Source organism: Coccinella septempunctata, chromosome 2 (genome assembly GCF_907165205.1).
Source record: "Coccinella septempunctata chromosome 2, icCocSept1.1, whole genome shotgun sequence".
NCBI classification, from domain to species: Eukaryota; Metazoa; Arthropoda; class Insecta; order Coleoptera; family Coccinellidae; genus Coccinella; species Coccinella septempunctata.
In genome coordinates, this window is record NC_058190.1 from 53,524,772 (window position 1) to 53,546,425 (window position 21,654).

Here is a 21,654-nt window from a genome sequence, read left to right on the forward strand (position 1 = left end):
CTGAATTGTGGTTCGGATTTAGTCGAATTTGGGTAAAATTCGATAAAAGTATACCGATTTGGTCCGAAAGAAATCCTGCACGTATCTTAAACTCCAAAGTTTGGACGTCTGGTAACAGCATTACTTCCTATTTTCGCAAGGGTAGTTTCAGTGAGGAGGGCCATGACCCCCTCTCCCTCTCCCTTTGAGAATAACTTGAGATAAATACTTTTTCAAATATTTACTTCTAGAAAAGGTTGCTCTTTCAGAATATGTATCACATTTAGATATACCGTAGTTATTCTGAGATACGGGACTCGAAAGTTTTGACATTCGAAAATTTCCCAAAAAGATGGGGTTAATTAAATTTAATAGTAAATAGATTCGATATAATACTACGCTGAAAAAATCTTGCCCCGGGTGAGGATCGAACTCACGACCTTAAGATTATGAGACTTACGCGCTGCCTACTGCGCTACCGAGGCTACATTAAGTGGAACAGTTCATTTTCTTATACTCCATCAACCTCAACTTAAATTTTTGTTTATAAAATGATGGAAACGTTGAAACGACCTATTAGGACCCCTTTAGGATAAATTAAGCACTTATTATCTCATCGTTCAATTCATACTTCATTTTGGTTAAAATAAGGTGTTATCGCCTTCTATGACTGAATTCATCCCCCATAAAAAAAAACTGTTCTTCTTACATGGATCTAACCGTTCATCTCTAACAAAGAAGTTTACTCCCTAGTTGAAGTGCAAATTTTTTTCTTACCTAAGTTGTCTGAATTCAAAACATTTGCACATAATAAATTTGTATCAGTATAATTAATTCTTTTCTTAATCCATTTGGTTCTGTGCTTCCTCTAGTGATCTGTGATCCGAACGAATTCGTGGGATTGTTTATCGTATTTCTATTGAAGTATTTCTGAATTAAAGTGATATTCTTCAGAAATCTGAGTGGTTTCAAATTCTTTCACTTACCTATATATGCAATATTTATCTAAGCGTATTGGAGTGTTATTACAATATGGTAAGGGTGGAATGTTGTTTTTTTTTCGTCATTGTATATGTTGTTACTTCGTTTTGCAGTCTGTGGCTGAATTTCTCAAAGGACTTCCATCCTACGACGAGAGTAACTTCACGAAATTCCATATAGATAATAACAATCGTTCCAGTTTGAAAAGACCATCTGTATATATTCCTACGAAGGATTACCCAGCTGCACAAAGTATGTAGTTCAATCGAGATATAAGTGCTCAACTTGAAAAATATCTCGACGTATTTTCTTTATAGTACACTGAAACTTTACAATGTACTATCATTTGTATGACATGAGTTGAATTGTCATTTTTCTACGTGTACAAGTGGTAGTGCATTAAAGGCTTTCAGTCCTTGTTCCCTTATAATTGGCAATGCAATTTTTTTTCAGTTATAGTAACAGAAAAAACCACCATATTACTGAAGTATATGCAACAACATTGGGACAAGAAGGTAAAATGTTGTTTTAGTGATGTAACGGTTGGTTCTGAAATGGAATGATTTTTTTCAGCAGGCTTCGCAGAAAAGAGATCATCTGGTGGAAAATGAGGAACCGTCTAGAAAAAGGCAAAGGGTCGAGTAACTGCTAGTTTGAAATGGTGATCATTCTGTTGTATAAAATTCTCTAATATTATTTCCAAGATTGAAGATTATCAAATAATCTGACTTGTTTTTATTGTTCATTCATTTATTGTATTATTAAGTTTATATCTTAAAATATGAAAAATATTTGTAATATTATTTAGAAATAAATATGATCCCGGAAGGGAAACTGCTTCACTATTCATTTATTGCCAACTCTGATGCTATATTTGGGCTAAATCGGTTGAATGTATTCTTACATTAATTTGAGATAAATGAAAGTTGCAATATTGTTCTTTAAATAAAATCCTTCGCTTTTGTAATGTAATTTATTTGAGTCAAGACTAAGAATTACAAGTATAACTTATCTGAAACACATTATATACAAATTTACAATTGTATTTTTTCAAAATCGTTATTTGACGAAAGGCAGGCTGCTTCACAATGTCAATCCTCAGAGTTACAATAAAAATTCTCAGAAATTATAACCGTAAATTTGATTTTTAATCGCTAAGTGTTTGGGTTGCCTGGCGATCCTACCACATCGATGATTTCCCCTGAATTCAAGTGCTTGTTGTCATTTTCCGACGAAGATAGCAACTGTGGTGGAATATTGAGGGTCTAAAGAAGAAAAAGTGTCAGATTTCATTTTATATCAGGTTTTAATTATTAATTTCTACCTTTCCTGGATTCAAAGCTTCATACTGATGCCTCAGAGATTGTAGCTCAAATTCACAAGAAGCAAGGGCCGATTTCAGTTCCATGAGAAGAACCATATCGCTCCTAAGTTCATTGAAATGCATGCAAACCTCTTCCGTTGGAGTAGGATTTAATTCTGCAAAAACACCACAAATAATAAATGAGTTCTCAATACTAAAATGAAGGATGGTCAATTCCACTCACCTAATCCCATGTCTTGTATCATCTGTTCAATACCTTTCGATTTCTTCTGTCCAACATTAGCTGGTAGTTTCATTCTTTGCGATCGTAAAGAAACACCGCTATTTTTATAATCTGGAAATTTGATTCCAGCTGTTTCTATAGCCTGTAAAATATGCTGTTAAAAAGAATTCATAAATAATTTATTCACCACATGATTATCTGAAATTTATAAGAGAATAATGCAGCAAGGTAACTACAAGATTATGATGTGAAAATATCAACAAAAAGTATGATTCATATTGTTGAGAAAAGAATATTACTCACTGTGGTATCGACTCTTGAAGGACGGGAAGGATTTGACAATTTTTTTTTCGGTAATTTTTTGTCAATCTTTTTGGGTGTTTCAACCTGGCTGTCTGCTTGACTGATCAACTTCTGTAAATCTTGAGTTTTACGTTCACGCTCTTTCTTTCTCGCTTCTATCTTTTTCAGTTCGCCAAGCAAGAACTGCTCTTCTTCAATCTGAAACAATCTCTCATGTATATCTTATAATCTACATTCCAATATACCAGCAAAGCAAAGATATCACATACCTGTTCTGTTGTCCTTTCATGCAGCCTTTTGAGCTGTTCCTTTCTCCTCCTCTCATGGTCTGCATCATATGTGTAGATTTTTTTATCTCCATTCAACTGAAATGAAGCTTTAATAAAAACTGGTAAAATGATTATCATCATTTACCTTTGCTAATGTTCCTATCACTTTGAAGTACCTTTCTTTCAAATCTTCCACAGATCTTTTAGTAGAGAACTTTTCTCTGTCAAACCTATCGGCCATTATGATGAACCTGAGATCAAATCTACCTGCTAGATCCATCAAATGATCCGTTTCATCTTTGGACCATTTATCATCTTTTAGGTACTGCTGATACTCTGCATCGGTATAGGTTGGAATTTCAATTTTCTGAAAAGTTAATAGATTTCATCTCGTTTACATGATGCTTTCAATTGAGAGTTCCTCACTTTATTGAACTTTGCAAACGGATATTCCTTAGGCTCATCTGAAGGACGTCTCCAATGGTAGAATGTGGCCCCATCAGTCCTGGCTGGGTTCTTGAATTCCATCCAAGCCCATTTTCTTGGTTTTCGCATTGTCAAATCAATTTTTTGTTTATAACCTATAAAAAAGCCTATGAGTGCTTTCAAAGTGGCATATAATCTTTGCATGTACATGTATCTGTGGGAAATAAAGGTGGAGCATCTTTTGTATCATTATACAACAGAGCAAAAACCTCCCGGTGCATTCCCTCAGGACGTTTAGGAGCTTTTGGAACATTTGTGAATTTCTTCTTAGGTTTATCGCTACCAAGGATGAATTCTTTTGTTACTTCCGGAGTTGGAGGCCTCTCCAGCTCCATAATATCTCGTATATCAGCCATTATCACAAAAAGATTAAACAAGGGAGAGAATGATTAGTCAAAGCCCTAACAGGTAACCTAAAATATTTCACTGACTGAAATATTCAATCGCATATAACTGTATTGTATTTAGTTCGATTTAATTTAAACAAGCAAGACGGTTATTATGTCTTCTTGAAATCTAAATACAAAATACAATTTTCTAAATTTTTTACTGCCGCTTTTGCGTAAACAAATAGACTTCTTTCTCTGTGCGTCAAGTGACAGTGACATTGACATTGATCATAGAATATTGGAAGCCAAATTTTTCTGAAGATATTTTTTTTGAAAATTCACTTCAAATTTTCACCGGGACCTTGAAATACTTCAATAAATGCCAAGGATGATTATCCCTACTATTCCCTACCAAACGATTCATATTTTGGAGAGCAAATAATTTTAGTTTTTTGACAGATTGCATTGATTGCAGTTGGTACTTCTGTTTTTTCGTTTTTGGTGAAATACATAACTCCGGCTAAAGTGCGTGAATAATTTATTTGTTATTGTTTATATTGCTAGTGGTAATAAATAAATTGATACTCTTTAATAACTTATCCTCTGAAATTATTTGTTCCAATCTACTTTTTTTGCTATTGGTTGATTTCTGTTATTCCTTAAATTGCTTAAGACAATACCTTATCATGAGTCATTTGATTCAATCGTAGTATGCTGTTTTTGGATAGGTTCCATTAATTAACTTTTTCATCTAAGTAAATCAATCTCTTTGTAGCAATGTCATTAGCTGGGGAGTTCAAAATACCAGAAGGCCCTAAGCCTATGGCTACTATGGAATCAGAAGATGAGGAATCTTTCGTTGTACTTGGCCAATCTTTGATGCCAGAAGTAGATCTGTCCTTCAAAAACTTAACAATTGAAAGTATCAAAAAAGAACCAATTGAAGAAGGAAAACAGTTGATGAAAAATATGGAATTGTCACAGTTGGAAATGTCTGGCTTAAGTAGAGCGCCTGTTCTGGCTGAGGTATTTATTCAGTGGAATAGTGGAAATTTCTATTTGTATAAAGTTTCTGTCAGTTAACACCTTCTGATTTTGATTTTTGTGATAATTTTTTTTCTGCATTTAAATAGTATGTCAATATTAGGAAAGTTATAGTTATAGATTGTTCTATTTATAGGTCAATAAGGCCCAAGATCTAGCCATAAGCCTGCCTTCGATTGCCAGCCATTTAGCTCCAACAGAAATCCAAGAAAAAATTGAAATGCTTATTGACGAAAATGTAAAACTTCGAGGCAAGTTCACTGAACAATTATATCACTGATGTGCTCTTATTCTTGTCTAACTCTTCAAACTTCTTTCTTAAAAATGTCTTAAAAGTTATAATGTGATTTCTAGAAATAATAATCAAAAATAATGCTGCAATGGAAACTCAACATGAAAAAATTGTTGCATGGAAGGAAGAGGTTCATAATACCCACCTACTGCATAAGGAGAAATTTGCTGAAGCCAAAAAATACATAACAAATGTGAGTTGCTAGTCATCCATATGTGTTTGTTTCAACGAAAAAAATTTTATAGTTGGTGCAAGAGAAAGCCTACTTGACAGGAGAACTTGAAAAAAACAAAGAAATCAGAAAATTACAGGAAACAGAATTATTTCGATTGAAAGAAGAACTCAAACAAGTTTCCACACAAACAAATAGTCAGTATGTTCCACTTGTTAATAAGGAAGACGAGACCCAACAGGAGATAGAAAATTTAAAGAGAGAACTGAATGAAGTTGTAAATAAAAAAAAAGAGATGGAAGAATTTTTGAAAATAGTTTATGCCCAAAAGGATACTTTGAAAAAAGAGAAGGATGAAATGGAATTGTTTAAAAATAATTTTATTTTTGATTTGCAGAAAGAATTGCAAAATAGAGATGATCATATTGTGAAGGTATGAAAAAAGCCTTGATTCTTCCCAACATATTTTATACACAATTTTTGTAGATTAAAAACGAGTTTAAAGATAAAGAAGAAACCATGAATAAGAGGATTTCAGCACTTACTACAGAAATAAAAAGCCTCAAAACACAGGCAAGTGAATCTGTTAATCTCAAAGAAGATCTTGAAAATGTTCGTAAACAGTTGATGGCCTCCCAAGAAAATATTACCTGTTTACTACAAACCAATGGCATATTAGAGGCACAACTGAATGTTGAAAAGGAGAAAGTGAAGGAATTGAAGAAGTTGGAGACTATGAAAGATGATTACTTTGCTCTACAGCAGCAGGCAAGTTTTGATAAACTTCTTATAAATTTTTAATATCTAAAAGGTACCATAGAGAGAAGTTTTCAAAAATAGAGGCTGTCAAAATATTTCTTCAAGATAGGTTAGGTTAGTTTTGGAAATTTTAAAAATTCTGACGTGAAAGGGAGACGACGTGGAATGTTGTCCATGTAGATAGAAAGTCAAAAATTTGAGCTTGATCTGCAATGATTACGAGGAATGTCCTCAAAACCAAAAAAGTGTCATGACAGATACAAAGTAAAGTGTCTCGTTTAGCATTTGTCGCGCAAGTCGACGAACGTCTTTGTCGACTTAAGTTTTCCTTTTTGAAAACCGATAAACGGAATTATTTCAAAAAAATAGGCAGCATACGAAATTTCCCAAGTTATCAAAACAAACCATCGAATTTACTGGATTTGGCTTAAGAGTAACGTTACGTTACTCTTTGGTTCGGCTAACTTCACGTTATACGACTACCGCCGATGATAACCGATGGAGAGGACGTGAAAGTCGACATGGGCGTAACATTCGACTGGGCAATCACGATTGGAAATGACCAATGACGGGTTGTTTTCGAATATTTCAAGGTTTTTTTCGATTCTAGCTGATTTTATGCATTTTTTTTCCTCGGGAACGAAACATAAAGATTGCATAATAGTCGTAGATAGTTCTATGGGCTATTTCAAAAGGGTTTTCTCAACAGATTTTCGTATTATTACTGATCTGATTTGAATTAAAATTTTATACAGCTGGAAATATACAAGGCAGATTTCGAAGAGGAAAGACGACTGAAAGAGAATTACAAGGAAGAGAACAAACAGCTCTCCAGCGATTTCCAACAAATTCAAAAGCGTAACGGTGAACTGCAGGACGAATTGGAAGTATTGAAAGAACGTGGATGGGAATTTGTCAATAGAGATCATAGGACTTCGAGCACTTCCAGTGCCTCTGCAGAGGTAAGAATTAGCCTTTCTTATTTTGAAATATGCAAAACTTTTTTGTACTCCTGAAAGTTTATAAATTGTCCTATTTTCTTTACTTTAAGTTGTTGTGGAAGGTGAAGATGTTGTAATCATAACCATCTTTTGAACTTGCAAAACTTTACCTACTAATTCTCAAAAAAAAAATTTTTTCTTTTTACCTTTCAGTCTCCCCCACCTTTAACCTATGAATGTCCCATTTGTTTCATGAAGTACAGAACATTAAGATTTTTAGAGGACCATGTAGCCACTTGTAATCCTGAACCAACTTGGTCATAATCTTCTGGTATGAGTTGTTTTTTGTTTGATTGCTTGTCGGGTATTATGAAAAATTTATTCTGAATTTTTCCTACACTTATTGAGCGAGTGTTTTGATTGTTTTTGTTAATTCCAAGTATGTTATTATTTGTTGTGGTATTCCTCAGGTGTTCAAATTAATAAAATCAAATATATATTTCTTTCTTGTAACCTTTTTTTTTTCATCAAAAATGTTCTTTAAATTTTGCAGAGAAATATATATTTGAAATTTTGTACTGAGATATTAGGCAAAAAACCCCGTATATTGGTGCTATGAATTGCAATAAATGAGTTGGAAGAAAGGTGAAATCATCCTTAATTTCTGCTTTTTACACTGATCTAGTCTATTTTTATTACAGAACCGATACATGTGCCCAATCTGCAAATTTGGCTTCTTGTCCTATCAGGCCCTCGTAAATCACGTGGATAGATGTATGAATTTGAATGCATCCTTGCCATAAATTCAGAGTTCCTTAATTTTCTAACTTTATCAATCAATTTCCCTTTTTTTGATTTCAAAGCATCCTTTTCACCTCTTGTTTACTTTATGGAAAAATATTTTTATTGGAGTATTATTCATATGTCGTAGGTAGAAATTCAGTTTACTGAAATTAAATTAATTTGTCTTGGACTATTGATGGCGAGATTTTTAGCCACAAGTATTTATTTTTAATTTTGGTCGACTTCATAATGGTGATATTAGAATGATAATGAGTGTATTGATGAAATACAGATAGTGTAGATATTAGGGTATTTAAACATGTATGGAATAAATATTTTTTTCTTTCCGAGTTATTTAATTGATATTATTCTGTTATCTATGATTCTGACGTTTCCCTAAAGATTTTTCCTGACACATCGATAGTTTGACAATCGCTGTCAGATTGTGGTTAACGTCAGTTATGAAGTTAGCGGCGATCACAGAACGAGATTTTCATCGATCGGACTGGTAGTTTATGGCCTCGGTATTTATGAAAACCATAGACGCATCGACCTGGATCTCTAGCATTACTAGTCGATGCTTGCGGGTCATATGACCGATAAAAAGTACCCCTTGGTCGATTATTTGCAAATTTGGGTATGAGGAAGAGTTTGGTGACAAACACATACACGGTAAAATTATATATTATATAAAGAAAATATATACAATTGAATAAAAACTGATCATCTCTTCAATGCTTTATCTATTCTCTTCATTTTCTTCTTTTTGCTTCCTCCCAGCTTCCTTTGGAAACGTTTATTTTTCTTATTCACGTTTCGCATCTTGCTTCTTACAATTTTCTTCATTTTTTCTCTTTCCTCTTCCAATTGCCCTTCTTCCCTTTTTTGGGAAGCCAGTCTCTTTACAAAGTCTAAGCCCTCTGCAAAATGAAATTTTTCATTAAAACACATTAATAATCTAATATAAGTCTACCAAACGAATCGTAATAATTAAATAATTCAAATTCCTAATTTTTTACCTTGAAATCGAAAATCATTATCTTGGAGAAAAAAGGGTTCGGTCCATGCTTTCTTTGGTCTCTTTGGTTGAGGTTCTACCTGCTCAATTTCATCCTCTTCGTCAGAGGAGTCATATTTGAAAGGATTTCCTTTAGTATCATTTTTTAATGGTACTAAAGTTTCTTCACAAGCAGGTTCATTTTCTGAAAAAAAAAAAAATGCCACTTGGAGAAATAACTTCCTTTCCCATAAAAATAACTCAATTGTGTAGCTCCATCTATATATATCTCTCAAGGGCTTAAGAAGAGCAGTTATCAATGAAAATGTTCCTTACCTTTTATCTTATCACCACCGAAAATTTCAGTCAAGCTGAAACCATCACTTTTTCCCAATACAGATTTGAAATCTACATTTTTGGAAAACACCCTCTCATTGGAAACTTCTGGTGCTTCTTTGATCTCTACGGCTTTTTCATTTGTCCTTTTTTTCTTTCTTTTTAATTCGTCTCTTTCCTCACTTACTTCATATTTACTATGATCCAAGTTTGAAGGGTCATATCTAATATAGCCCGGCCCATTTTCATCCCTAAAAAGTACAAACTGATCACTAATTTTTCCAAGTTATCATTACATATTTATACGCCAGAAAGATATGTAGCAAATTCTGATAATCTCGATCAGGAATGATTTAAAAAAAAATGGCCAGTATTCGGAATTTCAAAAGTAGTCTGGAGAAACCACAGAATTTACGGGGTTCCGCTAACTTCAGGTCATACGATAAACGCCGATGATAACCGATTACTCCTTCGTGAAGATAGCGCGAGAACGGCACAGACATGGGCGTAACATTCAACTGGGCCTTCGCGATTGAAAATCATCAATGACGTGTTCTTTTCCTATCTTTCAAGGTTTTATCATTGCATAATGGTCTATGTGCGCTCTAAATGGTAATTTTTGTCCGACTTTCATCTTTTTTTAACGGCTCTAATGAAATTAATGTTTTTTGAATTGTTAAGATGCATTTTCCAAAAAAGTTGTATTGTAATAAAAAATATGCTGATGAGATAAACCCACCATCTCTATAGTACATTTTCAAGCCAAATCAACTTACTGCCTGAGATTTCTCTTTACTTTCTGGCCCAAAACCTCTTCCAAAATTTTCAAATTTCGTTGCCCATCTTCATTTAGTCCATCTTGATTCTTTTCTATTTCGTTCGGTTCAGCTTCTTCAAATCTGTGATCAAGAGCAAATCTTTGTTCACTTTTCATCTAATAAAAAAAAAGGTTAAAACAAAGTATTCTCAATTTTACTGAAGATTCACTTACCCTATTTTCAATATTTTTTTGCACGTCAATTTCCTCTGTCTCTGAATCGGATGAATCAAATAATTTAACCTTCCCAGAACCCTTCTTTTTACCATTGTTATTTTCAACAGTTTCTTCTACTTCATCATCATCAGTAAATTTGATAATTTTAGGTTTAGTCTTGAACGTAGTGAAGGCTTTTTTTTGTTGGTGGTAAGCCCTAATCTTATCTTTGACTGCTTTTTTTCTTCTAGCTTCAGCTTCGGCCTGACCTTCATCCAAGATTTTCTTATTATCAACCGATTTATTTGGAACAATATGCCCCTTTTTGAAGTCCTCAATTTTCAGTAGACCATTCACAAATTTTGCTCCAATATTTTTTGCTTTCTTGATTTGAAGGAGTTCACTCTTTGTATCTTCTTTATTATCATCTGTACATGTCGTGTTTCTTTTCTCCGAGATCTTTTCTTCATCATCAGAGGAATCAGAGGAACTTGATTCTATTTTCTTTTTATGACTTTCGTGTAAACTTTTTTTATTGATGTCTACTGAAGAATATGGAGTATCTTTTTTTTTTGTCAGAGTGGTAGATATTTCCTTCGATTTGGGAGGAATTAGTGCAGTACTTTCCACAGTGGGTGTATGATTAGCAATGTTTGAAGACTCATTTTTTGATTCATTTAATGCCCGCTCCCTTTTCAATCTTTCCAAAAAGCTTTCTTTTGCTATTTGTAATTTAACGAATTGTCCACACCATGGAACTTCCTGGAATGTCTGAAAACCTAACAATAAAATAGAAAAATTAATTTCTATATTTCAACGTTCAGCAGTGAATTATCTAATATTCCAAAAGATAGAATTTTGCATATAGGACTTCTTAGCATCAAAACCTCATTCGTTTCACAACACAGTGAATGATTGAGCTTGATTTCCAAGCATAGGATTATTCTGTTGCTTTTTTTTCAACATCGCACTACTCGCTGACCTGCAAAACGAACGAGGTGATAGACTCGAACTTTTAACGAAAAACAACTCCTGCTAGACGGATGAACAGTCACATTTTGTTTATAGTTTGTAGTCAATTTACCAGTAATTAAATCTCAGATGATGAAGTGGTCAGTTGAATACTTACATTTTTGAAGTTCATTATCATCGGTACTTAGATTGACATAGGCAAAAAAGCAAGAAGTATGTTTTGCTGTAATAACTTTCCTTTCTTTGATTTCAATACTTTTCACTTCTCCAAATGGCGAAAATTTCGACCCGATTTCAGGCTCAGTGACTGTTTCGGGTAGATTTTCTATAAATATTCTATATTGCTTCATTTCATACAAGAAATACGTTGTTCCATTAAATTTCGAAGTATTTTTGTTGTATGATTGATAACCTCAAAAAAAAACACGCTCATAACCAATAACCATAGACATATATTTATGTCTATGCTCATAACCTACAGGTTGCGTTCACAAACTTACTCAGAGCAAGCTCTGAGTAAGCTCTGATTACCCGAAGCGTTCACAAACGTACTTTTAGTTCCTCAGAGTATGCTCTCTGAGCATGACCATACTCGTACTCTACTCTCGGAGTAAGTTTATGAACACACCCATAGACTCTTTTCTACAGATCACAGAGTTAAACCATAGACCATACATTATCCCTTACTTCTTTTCCTTTGGGATCTTTCATTTTTATAATTTTCATTCCTTATCTCATTTCGCAAAAAATTCTTGAACTGTTCCGTTCGTTTCCAAATTCAAAGGTTTCATGAAAAAAACAAAGATTTGACTATTTTTTTAATGAAATAGTAACATAATAACTAACAATCTTAAAACATAGTAGAATGTAGAATATAACAAATGTAAACAATGAAAAAAATATCCATCCAAAAATTACGGATGCATTTTCAAAAATAAAAATTTCACACGCTATTATAAAAATTCGAAATACTGCATTAATTAAACTGTTATCTGTGAGATTATTATTTTCCGTCATTTTCTTCGCCTTCAGAAGAATCGCTGATCAACCTGCGGTTTTTCTTCGGCGCCACTTTCGCCTTCTTTTCTTGTGGTTCACTAGAACCTTCAGATTCCTCCTCCTCCTCCTTGTTTTGGCCAAATCCATATTTCGCCTTCAGCCGTTCTCTGATCATCAAACCTCTGATCAGCTTCTTCCAATTACCATACACCCTCTTTTCATATTTCTCCTGGTCTTTCTTCTCCTGTTCTTCTTGCTCCTGTTGGGAATTTTCCAAGTTTGAACTTGCAGTTCGAGCTAGTGAAGCCAATAGACTCCAGAAAAATTGGGGGGAGATAGAAGGAGGAGAAAGAGAGAGTGAAAAATAAGGGAGAGGTCCTTTTTTCAAACAGCGAACTCACCATATTCCAGGCAGCCACTAACTTATCTTCATATTCTTCGCAGACAATGAATCCATCGTAAACAGGATGACTCCAGCCCCCGTGGAAGTCGAATCCCACTATGGCCGAAGCGCAATCGATATTTAAGCGTCTAGCAGTTTTGTTCAACCCAGGCACTGAAAACAGACACATACGATAGAAATAAAATGTCACCAACCGCTTTTTCTCCACTCACATCTGAGATGCACGCATTTCTTGGGCAGCATGGAAGGTTTGAACAGATCCACGTTTCCGAAGGCATTCCGAGGCACGATGCCGTTTTCTGCCGTTGGAGGATCGTAATCTTCCACCTGCCACGGTCCGAAAATCTCCAGATTTTGCCCTGTTATCATGGTGTTCGACAACTGAAAAGTTAAACGGATTATGCGAAGCAGTGAGAGACGTTCGATGTACCTTATCGTATTTGGGCCTTGCTTTCACGATTTTGTAAGGCTGCTCCTTGCGCTTAACAACCTTGGCCTGCTTCAACCAGATATCTCTCGAGTGACAGACGAACACGCAGTCTCTCGAATACACCGGTTCGTTTCTGACGTATCCCAAAGGAGCAGCGTTAGGCGGATATAACGCTTCGAATTTCAACAAATGCCTCTCGAGCGCATACAGTGGGTGATTTTTGTACCTGAAAATTATACGATAAATATAATGATTTATGAATCTGGCTTTCACGAGCGCATCCGGGAACGCGTGAAGTCCAGGAAACGTTTTTTGTTTACAGTTACATCGCCCCTATGAGCCGGGATCGATTCGCCACATCGAAAAAAAAAAACGGTAAAATTCGACCTCGGTCCCAGACGTTGACGACGGCACTGGAATAAAACTGACCTATTTCACTCGTTCCTAAGTAATTTGAACTCGTTGCTAAGGCGCTTTCACGAAACGCTTTCTGATTGGTAGAAAATCAAAGGCTTTCTGTGCTCTCCACAAATGTCAAAATTCCCAATTTCAAACGCGTGTCTTGAATCTTGAACATTTCATAAGGCCTCGACAACAAGATGATCCCAAAATGTTTCTTCTGATCGATTATATTGAATTTCGAAATATTTTCGTGTCGAAGTGGTGGTTCCAAGATGGAGGGCATAATGTTATATTTGCAATTCTGTAAGGTATTTGTTGATATAAAATAGCGTCATCTTTGTAATATAACTACCTCAGTCGAACCGTTTGGTTTCGACGAATTTTCAAAAGATGAGGTATGTTTGATGAAATTGTTCTAAGGTAAACTTTCGAACATGGTGGGACGCGTAAAGAGCAAAACGAAAGACTACCGGAGAGTTCCCAGCAAAAATTCATCACTCACTCTGATATTGTAGTAGGCAGTGGTTTTTCTTGTTGTTGTCTGTCTAATTCATCATCTTCTTCCCTATCTTTTGCGTTCTTCGGGCCCAGGAACGGTTTCAAAGATTCCTCCCACCATTTAGCGTCAATCCTGAGTTTTCTTGTTGCAGTGTTGAAATTTTGACAATACCTTCTGGTGATGTCTTTGATGTGATTATTATTGTTCCATGCTAAAACGTATGAAACGGGATGGGTCGCCCTAGACTGAACAGAATTCAATAATACATTAAAAAACCCGATTTCAGCGATGGCGCAGAGTTAAGGATTTTATTAAGAACGTCACTTACGTATAGTTCATTAACGCAATGCGCCTGGCCGAAAACAACATCCACGCTGATCCACTTTTCCTCCATCTCGAGGAAAACCTCGAGCCATGTATCGCAACCTCTCTTCTTCTTAACGGGTTCTTCTTTCTTCACCACCAATTCTTCTTCCGTGTACTCACTATCACTCGAGATCACCTTCCTGCTGTTAGAGTCTTTTGGCTTTTTCTTTTTAATTTTCTTCACCTCTTCTTTGACCTGAGCACTTCTTTTAACCTAAAAACGGAACAGAAAACTAGTTGATCATCACACGTTGATCATCGCGGCTAACCTTCATTTTAGGATAGAACTCATCGTCGCTATCCGCGTATTTTTTCTTGATCGGTTCTGGAACATAATCGCTGTCTTCGGAATCAGAATCGTGGGCCGGTTTTCGCTTCTTGACCATTTTGCTTCTATCGATGTGTTTCTGTTCTTGAATCCTTCCCTTCACCAGATTCATTATGTCCTGCTTAACATCAATCGTCTTCTTAGCAGATTTTTTCTCGATATTTTCAACTGAGGAATCATTTAAAAAATACTATAAGAGATATAGTGGGTAAAATAGCCAATTCACAGAATGGTGGATGCATGCAACAAAAGAACTTGTATGACCTTGAGAATCCATTTGTTATCTCTGTACTTACCGCTTGTAGTCTTTGATCTTCTAAGTTTTTGTAGATTGACTTTATCTTTTTTGGCGGATTCTTCCCTGTCAGCCTTTTTCGGTTCTGCTCTTTCTGAAATCCTCTTTTTTTTAGGTGAACTGTTTTCGAAATCGTCTTCTGAATCTGTGCTAGTTTTCTCAGCATAAGACAATTTTTTAACACTTCTTCTGTGCTTCCTCGATTTACAATCCTCATCGTCGGGGCTCGAAGTACTGGTTTTGAGTTTTTTTAGATTCACTTTCGAAGATGACGGTTTTTGAGAAACTTGTTTATAGATCTGGGTGTAGAATTGTTCGAAGGTTTTGCCATTTGTGGTCCTGAAAATCGAAAAAAACTCTATCGCAATCATTTCGGGGATTTAGAAATGGACGATTTCTTCCATAATTAATTGTGAAAGAAGCGCCATTAAGCTACCAAGGCTAAAATCTGATTTTAATATACGAAGTGAAGTTAGCCCACCAAGCTTCGATTATCAATAAAAAAATTTGCAGAATGGACGAGTTCAGAAACGTTTAGCATCCTTATATACATTCGACTGAAAGCTCACAATGGAAACGTATTTTTTTTATTTGTGCCTTTGGGTTGCTTCAGCTTTGCTTTGCACGTTACAATCCTTGAAAGGTCGCCAAATTCAAATCCAAGTGATAAGGAAATATAGAATAAAATTGATATTGTATTTCCATAGATTTCATAAATCTAAGGTATTTTCTATGAAAATTTGACATTATTCAGTGGTTTTTCGTGTTCTGTGCATTACATTTATGGTTTCGTCACAGAACGCCATAGCGTCAAAGTTTTATTTCACCTCCATGCGCAGTCTGTTCAAAATACATATCCTACAATACGGAAAAAATAAGATTCAGAGGGATTGGAAAATGGCCCAATTGTCCAAACCGATGAGTCTCGTCGGTCGCGGTATTTTTACCAAACACAAATGAGAACAAAACCACGATCACAGATTAAACCGAAGCTTGACGTTTCTGACAAATAGAGGTTAAAGTCAGTTTGACAAAAGTGAGGTTAAACATCTTCATAGAGCAGAGTTTTGTTTTTAGCCTCGGCTTTTTTTGGTAAATTAAAAAAGTGGATCTATCAAAAAACTTCTTCATTCTCTCGATGGGAATTGAAAAAGAGATATAGGCATGAAATGAAGCTCAAATTTACTCACTTTGTCTTATCTGGCGACCCTTTGAAACCTTTGAAATCCCCAGAATCATCGAGACCATCCAACTGGGGAATCTTTTTACTCTTAGCACTCCCAGTATTCGACGATGAACTTTTGGAGCGAAGTTTACCATGTACCTCATCTATCCTCTCCAACCTCACCTTCAATACGTTCGCGCTTTTAGATCTAACACTCTGAGATTCATTCGAGGGGCTCTTTGATTTCAATCTTGTAGCCCTTTTGGGTTTTGGGTCCTCATCTTTCGTTGCTTTCAATTCTTTGTTACTTTCTTTCAACTTCGTTTTATTCAAGTTTTGACCTGCATTTTTTTCCACAGTTCCGCTACTTTCGTCTTTTTTTTGACTTCTTCTACTACTTCTTTCACTCTTTTGTGAATCGAGTTGTTTAGGATCTTTTTTTGCATTGCTGGTATCCTTTTTTTCGATTTTCCTACTATTCACTTCATCATCCTTTTTATCACTATGTCCCGTTTGATCTCTTCCTTTCCTTTCTTTCTCAATATTCTTTTTTTCAGAAGCACTATCTTTCTCTTTGGATGAATGGATACTTTTCCTAGATTTATCAATTTTTTCCTTTGTAACGGTGTTATTCTTTTTCTCTGAAGACCCTTTTTTACTTACTTCTGAACTATTTCGAGTGGTTTCACCTTTCTCCAAATAATTTTTTTTTGTCGATTTCTCTCCCTCCTTTTCGGTACTTTCATCAGATGTCGATGACTTAGTAGTTTCTCCACACTTCACTTTAGTTTTTTCACTTTTATTATCTTTAGAAGTAGAAGAATTCCCCAAAAAATGTAAATCACTATTAGGAGGTCGCAAAGGTTCAACTTGAAGTGAAATGACCAACCTACACTGTATGCCTAAAGACCTCAAAATAACAATGAATATCATGGCCAGCATACTCTTTGTGTAAGCCTCCTTTTTGTCGATTTGTTCAATTAATAACTCTTCTAATGATAAATTTTCGGGAACCTTCTTCTCTGCAAGTTTCACTGTTTTTTTGTACCACTTCAATATTTGTTCTAAATAATCTAAATCAACTCGTTTGGAAGGAAAACTCTTTTCTGATGGCATTAAAGACAAACCGAGTGCAAGCATACTTTGATCACTGAGAAGATTGTTTACAAAATTTCCGTGAGCTATCCAACACAAAAGATGGACCTTATGAATGAGAATTTGATTTTCCTTTCTTATTCGATTTAAACGTCGTTTTACAGCAGCCAGTAAGTCGTTCCCTACAAACAGAAAATGTAGTTACTTATAATAGAACAGCCTTCAGAAATAGCTATTTTAGCATACCTTTTTTCTTTTTCAGATTAGATGGCATTTCCACAGTTATTTCTAACTCCTTCTGAGGAATCAAAGATTCCTCTCTATTTGTTTCTCCCTCTTCTATTTCCTCCCAATTTTCTAGTTCAGAATCATAAGGATCTTTATACGGATCTTTACTATACTTAACAACGCTTTTTCCTACTTTTGCCTTATCTATGCTTTTCTTAGCTTCTCCAATAGCTAATAAATCTTCAATATTGATTTCATCCTCACATTTCTCCCCTTTACCTTCCGTCTCTTGTAATTGTTTAGCCTGGTACTGTTCAACACTTCTTTTAGCTTCTTCAATTTTTTTAGTATAATCCTGTAATCTTTGAAAGTTCAGCCTTGCGATTTCCTCCCCTTCTTCCAAAGACTGAATTGTTTCTTTATCTTTTTCAGCTGATTCAATATTGATAGATATTTCGGGAATAATTTTTTTGTCAATATTAATAGATTCAGTCTGTTCATCATTAGATGAATCGGAATCAGATAATCTGGAAACTTTGATATTTGAGAATATTTCTTTTTCGATTTTATCAAATGAAGGAACGTCGCCCTTAGATTCGTTACTTTTGAAAAATGAAGAATCGAGATCAATCTCACTAACATGTTTGAGGTAGTTTTCAATATCACTTTCACTAGATGAAGAGTCTGTTATTTTTCTTCCCTGTTTCTTGGTTACTTTTTTACAATTCTTCTGTACAATTTCTTGATCATCATCGCTGCTTTCAGAATCTGCATTACATAAAGTGCTTCTTTTTGATGCTGCCCTTGATGTTCTAACTGGTTTGGAAGATTCCAATTCTTTGACTGGCGAGGACGATTTTTTCATTGACCTCGTAGATCTTCGTTGCATTTTCTTCAATTCAAGAATTAATATCAGCTATTTGTAATTTTTACTCAAATAGTGTAAAATTTCAAACACACTTGTAATAAAAACTTGTCATTCATAATCAAATATTACACACAATTGTGAAATCAATTCATATTCAACTATCCCAAGAATGTAGAAATACTTTTCGACTTACGTTTTTTTTGTTCAAATTGAAAATCAAGAAATGCCGCCAAAAACTAATAGAAGGAAACTGTTGTGATTGTGATGATACTTTTGTTTTGGTTTCCTTATTCGGTACCTACACGCAAAATTTTATGATTATCAACACTTCTTATGAAAATATGTATCTCACTACCGAATATTTTATTTGAAATGAAATAACTTCTTTTTTTTGTTCGATAAACACAAGCCATAAATTATAAATAACCTTGAGCTCACGAAGAGAAAGGAAAATAGGTTAGAAGTTTCCCTAAAACACAGGGGCGTAACAAATATTTTGAAGGTACACCACGAATATGAAAAACCGACCTGTTGGGAACCTTTTGCCGAACTTTAAATAACAGACTTTAAATCAAGATTTATCGAGTTTAATGGCTTTAGCATTCGAATACGTGTTTTTTGGAATATAAGGTGTTAAAAAAGGATTGTATTTTTCTTTCAAAAAAAAGTTGGTTTTTGTTAACAATGATCTCCTATGAGCCTGTGATGGAGAACTTTTATTTTTTTTGCCAAAGTTAGAAGATGTGAAAGGTTAATCTGCAATTTTCAAAAGTATCTTAGGTATAACTTTTCTAAAGACAGCCTGTATATACGGTTAAATATTCCCTTACTACTTGAAGACCTCTGAAATCTCGTCAATAAAATTTTGACAATCCCTGCATAATGTTGAGTTGTATACACTCCAATCAGTAAGCGTCATGCTAATGCACATGCGCAATTAATGCCACGATGTCATATCCACCAAGTTAGCGACCAATTCCTGATAACTTTTCTGAGGATAATACAAATAAGCATTACCTACGATTAAATGTTTGCATATTGAATTTGTTGATCATTGTCTTCACAATCTTCTCACGCCTTTTTAACTGAAAAATCTACAACGCTTCACTGTTTGAAATATTACTTTATCAAAACTTTACAACAGCAGGAGAGCCGAAATTTTTGATAAAAAATTACACTCTACTGATGAAATTCCATTATATTATTTTTTATCAAGATTGATAGTATTCGAGTAGCAAATTTAATCAATTGTGACCATGATATAGGTGTGAAAACAATAATATCGTTAATTGAAGTTCTTCAATCAATCAGTTTATACCTTTCTTCTGGAAATTTCTACGGTACATCTGACAACACTGAATTCTCATAAGACATCCCAGGGATCGCCATTTTCTAAGCGTCTAGTGATTGTTTGAGAAACGCTTTCGGGCTAGTGTTTTTACCAGGATAGTACCTTAAATTTAGGAAAGTTGAGTTAAAATTATAAATTAGCACCGGCCGGTATGGGTGATTATCAAGTTACAAATGTACAACAAGATACTCTGGGAAGTGTTCAACTGGAACTCGGAGGAAATCCAAATGCTTTAGCATTGCGGCGGCCTTTCGACCCTTTGGCTCATGATTTGGAGGCTGGTTTTAGGTTGACGCGATTTGCAGATTTGAAAGGAAGGGGTTGTAAAGTTCCACAAGAAGTTTTGAATAAGTTGGTCGAAGGACTGCAGCAAGACTTCAATACCGCAGCAGATCATGAACATGCCCACTTTATGCATATGGCCATTCCAAGAATTGGAATCGGCTTGGACTGTTCCGTGAGTATTTATTTTTCTTGAATGTTTGTTTTCAAATTGCAAATTTACCTGAAGTAGTTTATCTTTTTTTTATCTATTATCATCTACTTCCTCTGATACCAAAATATTAATTATACTGAACATCAATTGATGTATTTAAGGTTACACCACTTCGTCATGGGGGATTATGTTTGGTGCAAACAACAGATTTCTTCTACCCACTTGTGGACGATCCTTACATGATGGGAAAAATAGCTTGTGCAAATGTTTTGAGTGATCTGTACGCTATGGGGGTTACAGAATGTGACAATATGTTGATGTTATTGGGTGTAAGCACTAAAATGACAGAAAAGGAGAGAGATGTTGTTATTCCATTGATAATGAGGGGATTCAAGGACTCTGCTTTAGAGGCAGGAACTTCCGTAACTGGTGGACAGACAGTTGTGAATCCTTGGTGCACTATAGGAGGTGTTGCCACCACTGTCTGCCAACCAAATGAATATATAGTACCAGACAATGCAGTTGTTGGAGATGTATTAGTTCTCACAAAACCTCTTGGAACACAGGTGAGAAAATTTTGAATTTTTTTATTCTACAGCACTTGCTATTCAAACAGCAAAATTGTGAGAATTATTGCTTCACTCTACCAGAGCTTGAGCTGTAACTGATAGTTGTTGATATTTTCTTTATAGGTGGCAGTGAATGCCCACCAGTGGCTGGATCAGCCAGAACGTTGGAATCGCATCAAGTTGGTCGTAAGCGAAGAAGATGTACGAAAAGCCTATCATAGAGCTATGGATTCTATGGCCAGGTTGAACCGCATTGCAAGCAGATTGATGCACAAGTATAATGCCCATGGTGCAACAGACGTTACAGGTTTTGGACTCCTGGGTCACGCCCAAACCTTGGCATCCCATCAGAAAAATGAAGTTTCATTCGTCATCCACAATTTGCCAGTTATTGCAAAAATGGCCGCCGTAGCCAAAGCTTGCGGAAACATGTTCCAACTTCTTCAAGGACATTCGGCAGAAACTTCGGGTGGTCTACTTATATGCCTGCCAAGGGAGCAGGCAGCTGCCTATTGCAAGGATATTGAGAAGCAAGAAGGGTATCAAGCTTGGATTATTGGCATTGTAGAAAAAGGAAACAGAACAGCCAGAATCATTGACAAACCACGAGTGATAGAAGTGCCAGCTAAAGAATGAGTGATTCTCAACAAGCAACAGATATTTTCTCTTGATATGACTTAGCTGTTGATTTTATAACCGCTTTCGTCATATATTTGTAGACGTACATCTAAAATGATTTTCAGTTCTTCCTATTTGAATCGGGAAACGGAAATTGCGTCATATGTATGAACATTATCAAAAGAATGTTTTCGAATGAGTTTATCCTTATTATAATTAGTTTGTATGGTACTATAATAAAAAAGATGTTCATATTTGGTATTTTGTATAGAATTTTAATTACAAGACTATTTAAGAAACTTTACATTCTCTTTTTTTCAATTATTCCCTTGAAAATGTTTCTTCTATGGCAACAAATAAGAAAATGTTCTTGCTCAACAGCTTGTGAATTGACTGAATTGATTAGTAGGGCTGTACAAAGATCTGTCTCGATCAGACA

At 35.1% G+C, this 21,654-nt stretch overlaps 6 protein-coding genes and 1 non-coding gene across 11 annotated transcripts; 3 read left to right on the forward strand and 4 right to left on the reverse strand.

The window, feature by feature from the left end:
- Window positions 1-391: 391 nt before the first annotated feature.
- Window positions 392-464, reverse strand: Trnam-cau. The gene has a single exon. It is a non-coding gene; the product is annotated as a tRNA-Met (tRNA).
- Window positions 465-844: 380 nt separating this feature from the next.
- Window positions 845-1,802, forward strand: LOC123307484 (DET1- and DDB1-associated protein 1). Of its 2 annotated transcripts, none has more exons than XM_044889811.1 (4): window positions 845-1,014; window positions 1,074-1,212; window positions 1,414-1,475; window positions 1,534-1,802. In XM_044889811.1, exons 1-4 carry the CDS (start codon window positions 1,012-1,014, stop codon window positions 1,603-1,605), a joined length of 276 nt encoding a protein of 91 aa, XP_044745746.1. In that variant the 5' UTR covers window positions 845-1,011; the 3' UTR covers window positions 1,606-1,802. The 2 variants fall into 2 exon arrangements, with proteins under 2 accessions (XP_044745746.1, XP_044745747.1); XM_044889812.1 differs by having other exon boundaries at window positions 846-1,014; window positions 1,537-1,802.
- Window positions 1,803-1,918: 116 nt separating this feature from the next.
- LOC123307585 (DNA methyltransferase 1-associated protein 1) lies at window positions 1,919-4,166 on the reverse strand. Of its 2 annotated transcripts, none has more exons than XM_044889955.1 (8): window positions 3,714-4,166; window positions 3,506-3,660; window positions 3,225-3,446; window positions 3,080-3,175; window positions 2,811-3,008; window positions 2,508-2,649; window positions 2,285-2,439; window positions 1,919-2,225 (listed from the first exon to the last, which is right to left on the reverse strand). In XM_044889955.1, exons 1-8 carry the CDS (start codon window positions 3,919-3,921, stop codon window positions 2,115-2,117), a joined length of 1,287 nt encoding a protein of 428 aa, XP_044745890.1. In that variant the 5' UTR covers window positions 3,922-4,166; the 3' UTR covers window positions 1,919-2,114. The 2 variants fall into 2 exon arrangements, with proteins under 2 accessions (XP_044745890.1, XP_044745889.1); XM_044889954.1 differs by having other exon boundaries at window positions 2,508-2,661; window positions 3,714-4,165.
- A 144-nt stretch (window positions 4,167-4,310) lies between these two features.
- On the forward strand, window positions 4,311-8,239 carry LOC123307584 (NF-kappa-B essential modulator-like). 3 transcript variants are annotated; one of them, XM_044889951.1, is made up of 9 exons: window positions 4,311-4,460; window positions 4,670-4,920; window positions 5,075-5,189; window positions 5,293-5,423; window positions 5,476-5,835; window positions 5,889-6,170; window positions 6,917-7,123; window positions 7,316-7,433; window positions 7,804-8,239. In XM_044889951.1, the coding sequence occupies exons 2-8, from the start codon at window positions 4,672-4,674 to the stop codon at window positions 7,424-7,426; spliced, it is 1,455 nt and encodes a 484-aa protein (XP_044745886.1). In that variant the 5' UTR covers window positions 4,311-4,460; window positions 4,670-4,671; the 3' UTR covers window positions 7,427-7,433; window positions 7,804-8,239. The 3 variants fall into 3 exon arrangements, with proteins under 3 accessions (XP_044745886.1, XP_044745888.1, XP_044745887.1); XM_044889952.1 differs by having other exon boundaries at window positions 4,330-4,419; XM_044889953.1 differs by lacking the exon at window positions 7,316-7,433.
- A 314-nt stretch (window positions 8,240-8,553) lies between these two features.
- LOC123306789 (probable RNA-binding protein CG14230) lies at window positions 8,554-11,610 on the reverse strand. Its single transcript, XM_044888932.1, has 6 exons — window positions 11,321-11,610; window positions 10,210-10,970; window positions 9,995-10,152; window positions 9,219-9,469; window positions 8,905-9,087; window positions 8,554-8,805 (listed from the first exon to the last, which is right to left on the reverse strand). Exons 1-6 carry the CDS (start codon window positions 11,511-11,513, stop codon window positions 8,609-8,611), a joined length of 1,743 nt encoding a protein of 580 aa, XP_044744867.1. The 5' UTR covers window positions 11,514-11,610; the 3' UTR covers window positions 8,554-8,608.
- A 358-nt stretch (window positions 11,611-11,968) lies between these two features.
- LOC123306479 (DNA repair protein complementing XP-C cells homolog) lies at window positions 11,969-18,807 on the reverse strand. The gene is made up of 11 exons (XM_044888503.1): window positions 18,435-18,807; window positions 17,392-18,265; window positions 16,076-17,327; window positions 14,887-15,224; window positions 14,532-14,758; window positions 14,225-14,476; window positions 13,900-14,141; window positions 12,996-13,221; window positions 12,778-12,946; window positions 12,564-12,718; window positions 11,969-12,421 (listed from the first exon to the last, which is right to left on the reverse strand). The coding sequence occupies exons 2-11, from the start codon at window positions 18,260-18,262 to the stop codon at window positions 12,167-12,169; spliced, it is 3,987 nt and encodes a 1,328-aa protein (XP_044744438.1). The 5' UTR covers window positions 18,263-18,265; window positions 18,435-18,807; the 3' UTR covers window positions 11,969-12,166.
- A 792-nt stretch (window positions 18,808-19,599) lies between these two features.
- LOC123306480 (inactive selenide, water dikinase-like protein) lies at window positions 19,600-21,519 on the forward strand. The gene is made up of 3 exons (XM_044888504.1): window positions 19,600-20,049; window positions 20,190-20,594; window positions 20,721-21,519. The coding sequence occupies exons 1-3, from the start codon at window positions 19,744-19,746 to the stop codon at window positions 21,231-21,233; spliced, it is 1,224 nt and encodes a 407-aa protein (XP_044744439.1). The 5' UTR covers window positions 19,600-19,743; the 3' UTR covers window positions 21,234-21,519.
- Window positions 21,520-21,654: the final 135 nt, after the last annotated feature.

What these genes read in the sequence shown, in the direction of transcription:
- LOC123307585 (XM_044889954.1), bottom strand. Translation starts at nt 3,921, where the DNA reads ATGGCTGATATACGAGATATTATGGAGCTGGAGAGGCCTCCAACTCCG. An exon ending in CTTCAAGAGTCGATACCACA is followed by an intron (nt 2,662 to 2,810) that starts GTGAGTAATATT and finishes TCTTTTTAACAG; the next exon opens with CATATTTTACAGGCTATAGA. An exon ending in AAGCTTTGAATCCAGGAAAG is followed by an intron (nt 2,226 to 2,284) that starts GTAGAAATTAAT and finishes TTTCTTCTTTAG; the next exon opens with ACCCTCAATATTCCACCACA.
- LOC123307484 (XM_044889811.1), top strand. An exon ending in GGATTACCCAGCTGCACAAA is followed by an intron (nt 1,213 to 1,413) that starts GTATGTAGTTCA and finishes ATTTTTTTTCAG; the next exon opens with TTATAGTAACAGAAAAAACC. An exon ending in AACAACATTGGGACAAGAAG is followed by an intron (nt 1,476 to 1,533) that starts GTAAAATGTTGT and finishes GATTTTTTTCAG; the next exon opens with CAGGCTTCGCAGAAAAGAGA.
- LOC123307584 (XM_044889951.1), top strand. Translation starts at nt 4,672, where the DNA reads ATGTCATTAGCTGGGGAGTTCAAAATACCAGAAGGCCCTAAGCCTATG. An exon ending in CGAAAATGTAAAACTTCGAG is followed by an intron (nt 5,190 to 5,292) that starts GCAAGTTCACTG and finishes TGTGATTTCTAG; the next exon opens with AAATAATAATCAAAAATAAT. An exon ending in GAGATGATCATATTGTGAAG is followed by an intron (nt 5,836 to 5,888) that starts GTATGAAAAAAG and finishes CAATTTTTGTAG; the next exon opens with ATTAAAAACGAGTTTAAAGA.
- LOC123306479 (XM_044888503.1), bottom strand. Translation starts at nt 18,262, where the DNA reads ATGCAACGAAGATCTACGAGGTCAATGAAAAAATCGTCCTCGCCAGTC. An exon ending in TAATCTGAAAAAGAAAAAAG is followed by an intron (nt 17,328 to 17,391) that starts GTATGCTAAAAT and finishes TTCTGTTTGTAG; the next exon opens with GGAACGACTTACTGGCTGCT. An exon ending in AAGATCAAAGACTACAAGCG is followed by an intron (nt 14,759 to 14,886) that starts GTAAGTACAGAG and finishes ATGATTCCTCAG; the next exon opens with TTGAAAATATCGAGAAAAAA.
- LOC123306480 (XM_044888504.1), top strand. Translation starts at nt 19,744, where the DNA reads ATGGGTGATTATCAAGTTACAAATGTACAACAAGATACTCTGGGAAGT. An exon ending in GAATCGGCTTGGACTGTTCC is followed by an intron (nt 20,050 to 20,189) that starts GTGAGTATTTAT and finishes GATGTATTTAAG; the next exon opens with GTTACACCACTTCGTCATGG. An exon ending in CAAAACCTCTTGGAACACAG is followed by an intron (nt 20,595 to 20,720) that starts GTGAGAAAATTT and finishes TTTTCTTTATAG; the next exon opens with GTGGCAGTGAATGCCCACCA.
- LOC123306789 (XM_044888932.1), bottom strand. Translation starts at nt 11,513, where the DNA reads ATGAAGCAATATAGAATATTTATAGAAAATCTACCCGAAACAGTCACT. An exon ending in TGATAATGAACTTCAAAAAT is followed by an intron (nt 10,971 to 11,320) that starts GTAAGTATTCAA and finishes TTTTATTGTTAG; the next exon opens with GTTTTCAGACATTCCAGGAA. An exon ending in CGGTGGTGATAAGATAAAAG is followed by an intron (nt 9,088 to 9,218) that starts GTAAGGAACATT and finishes TTTTTTTTTCAG; the next exon opens with AAAATGAACCTGCTTGTGAA.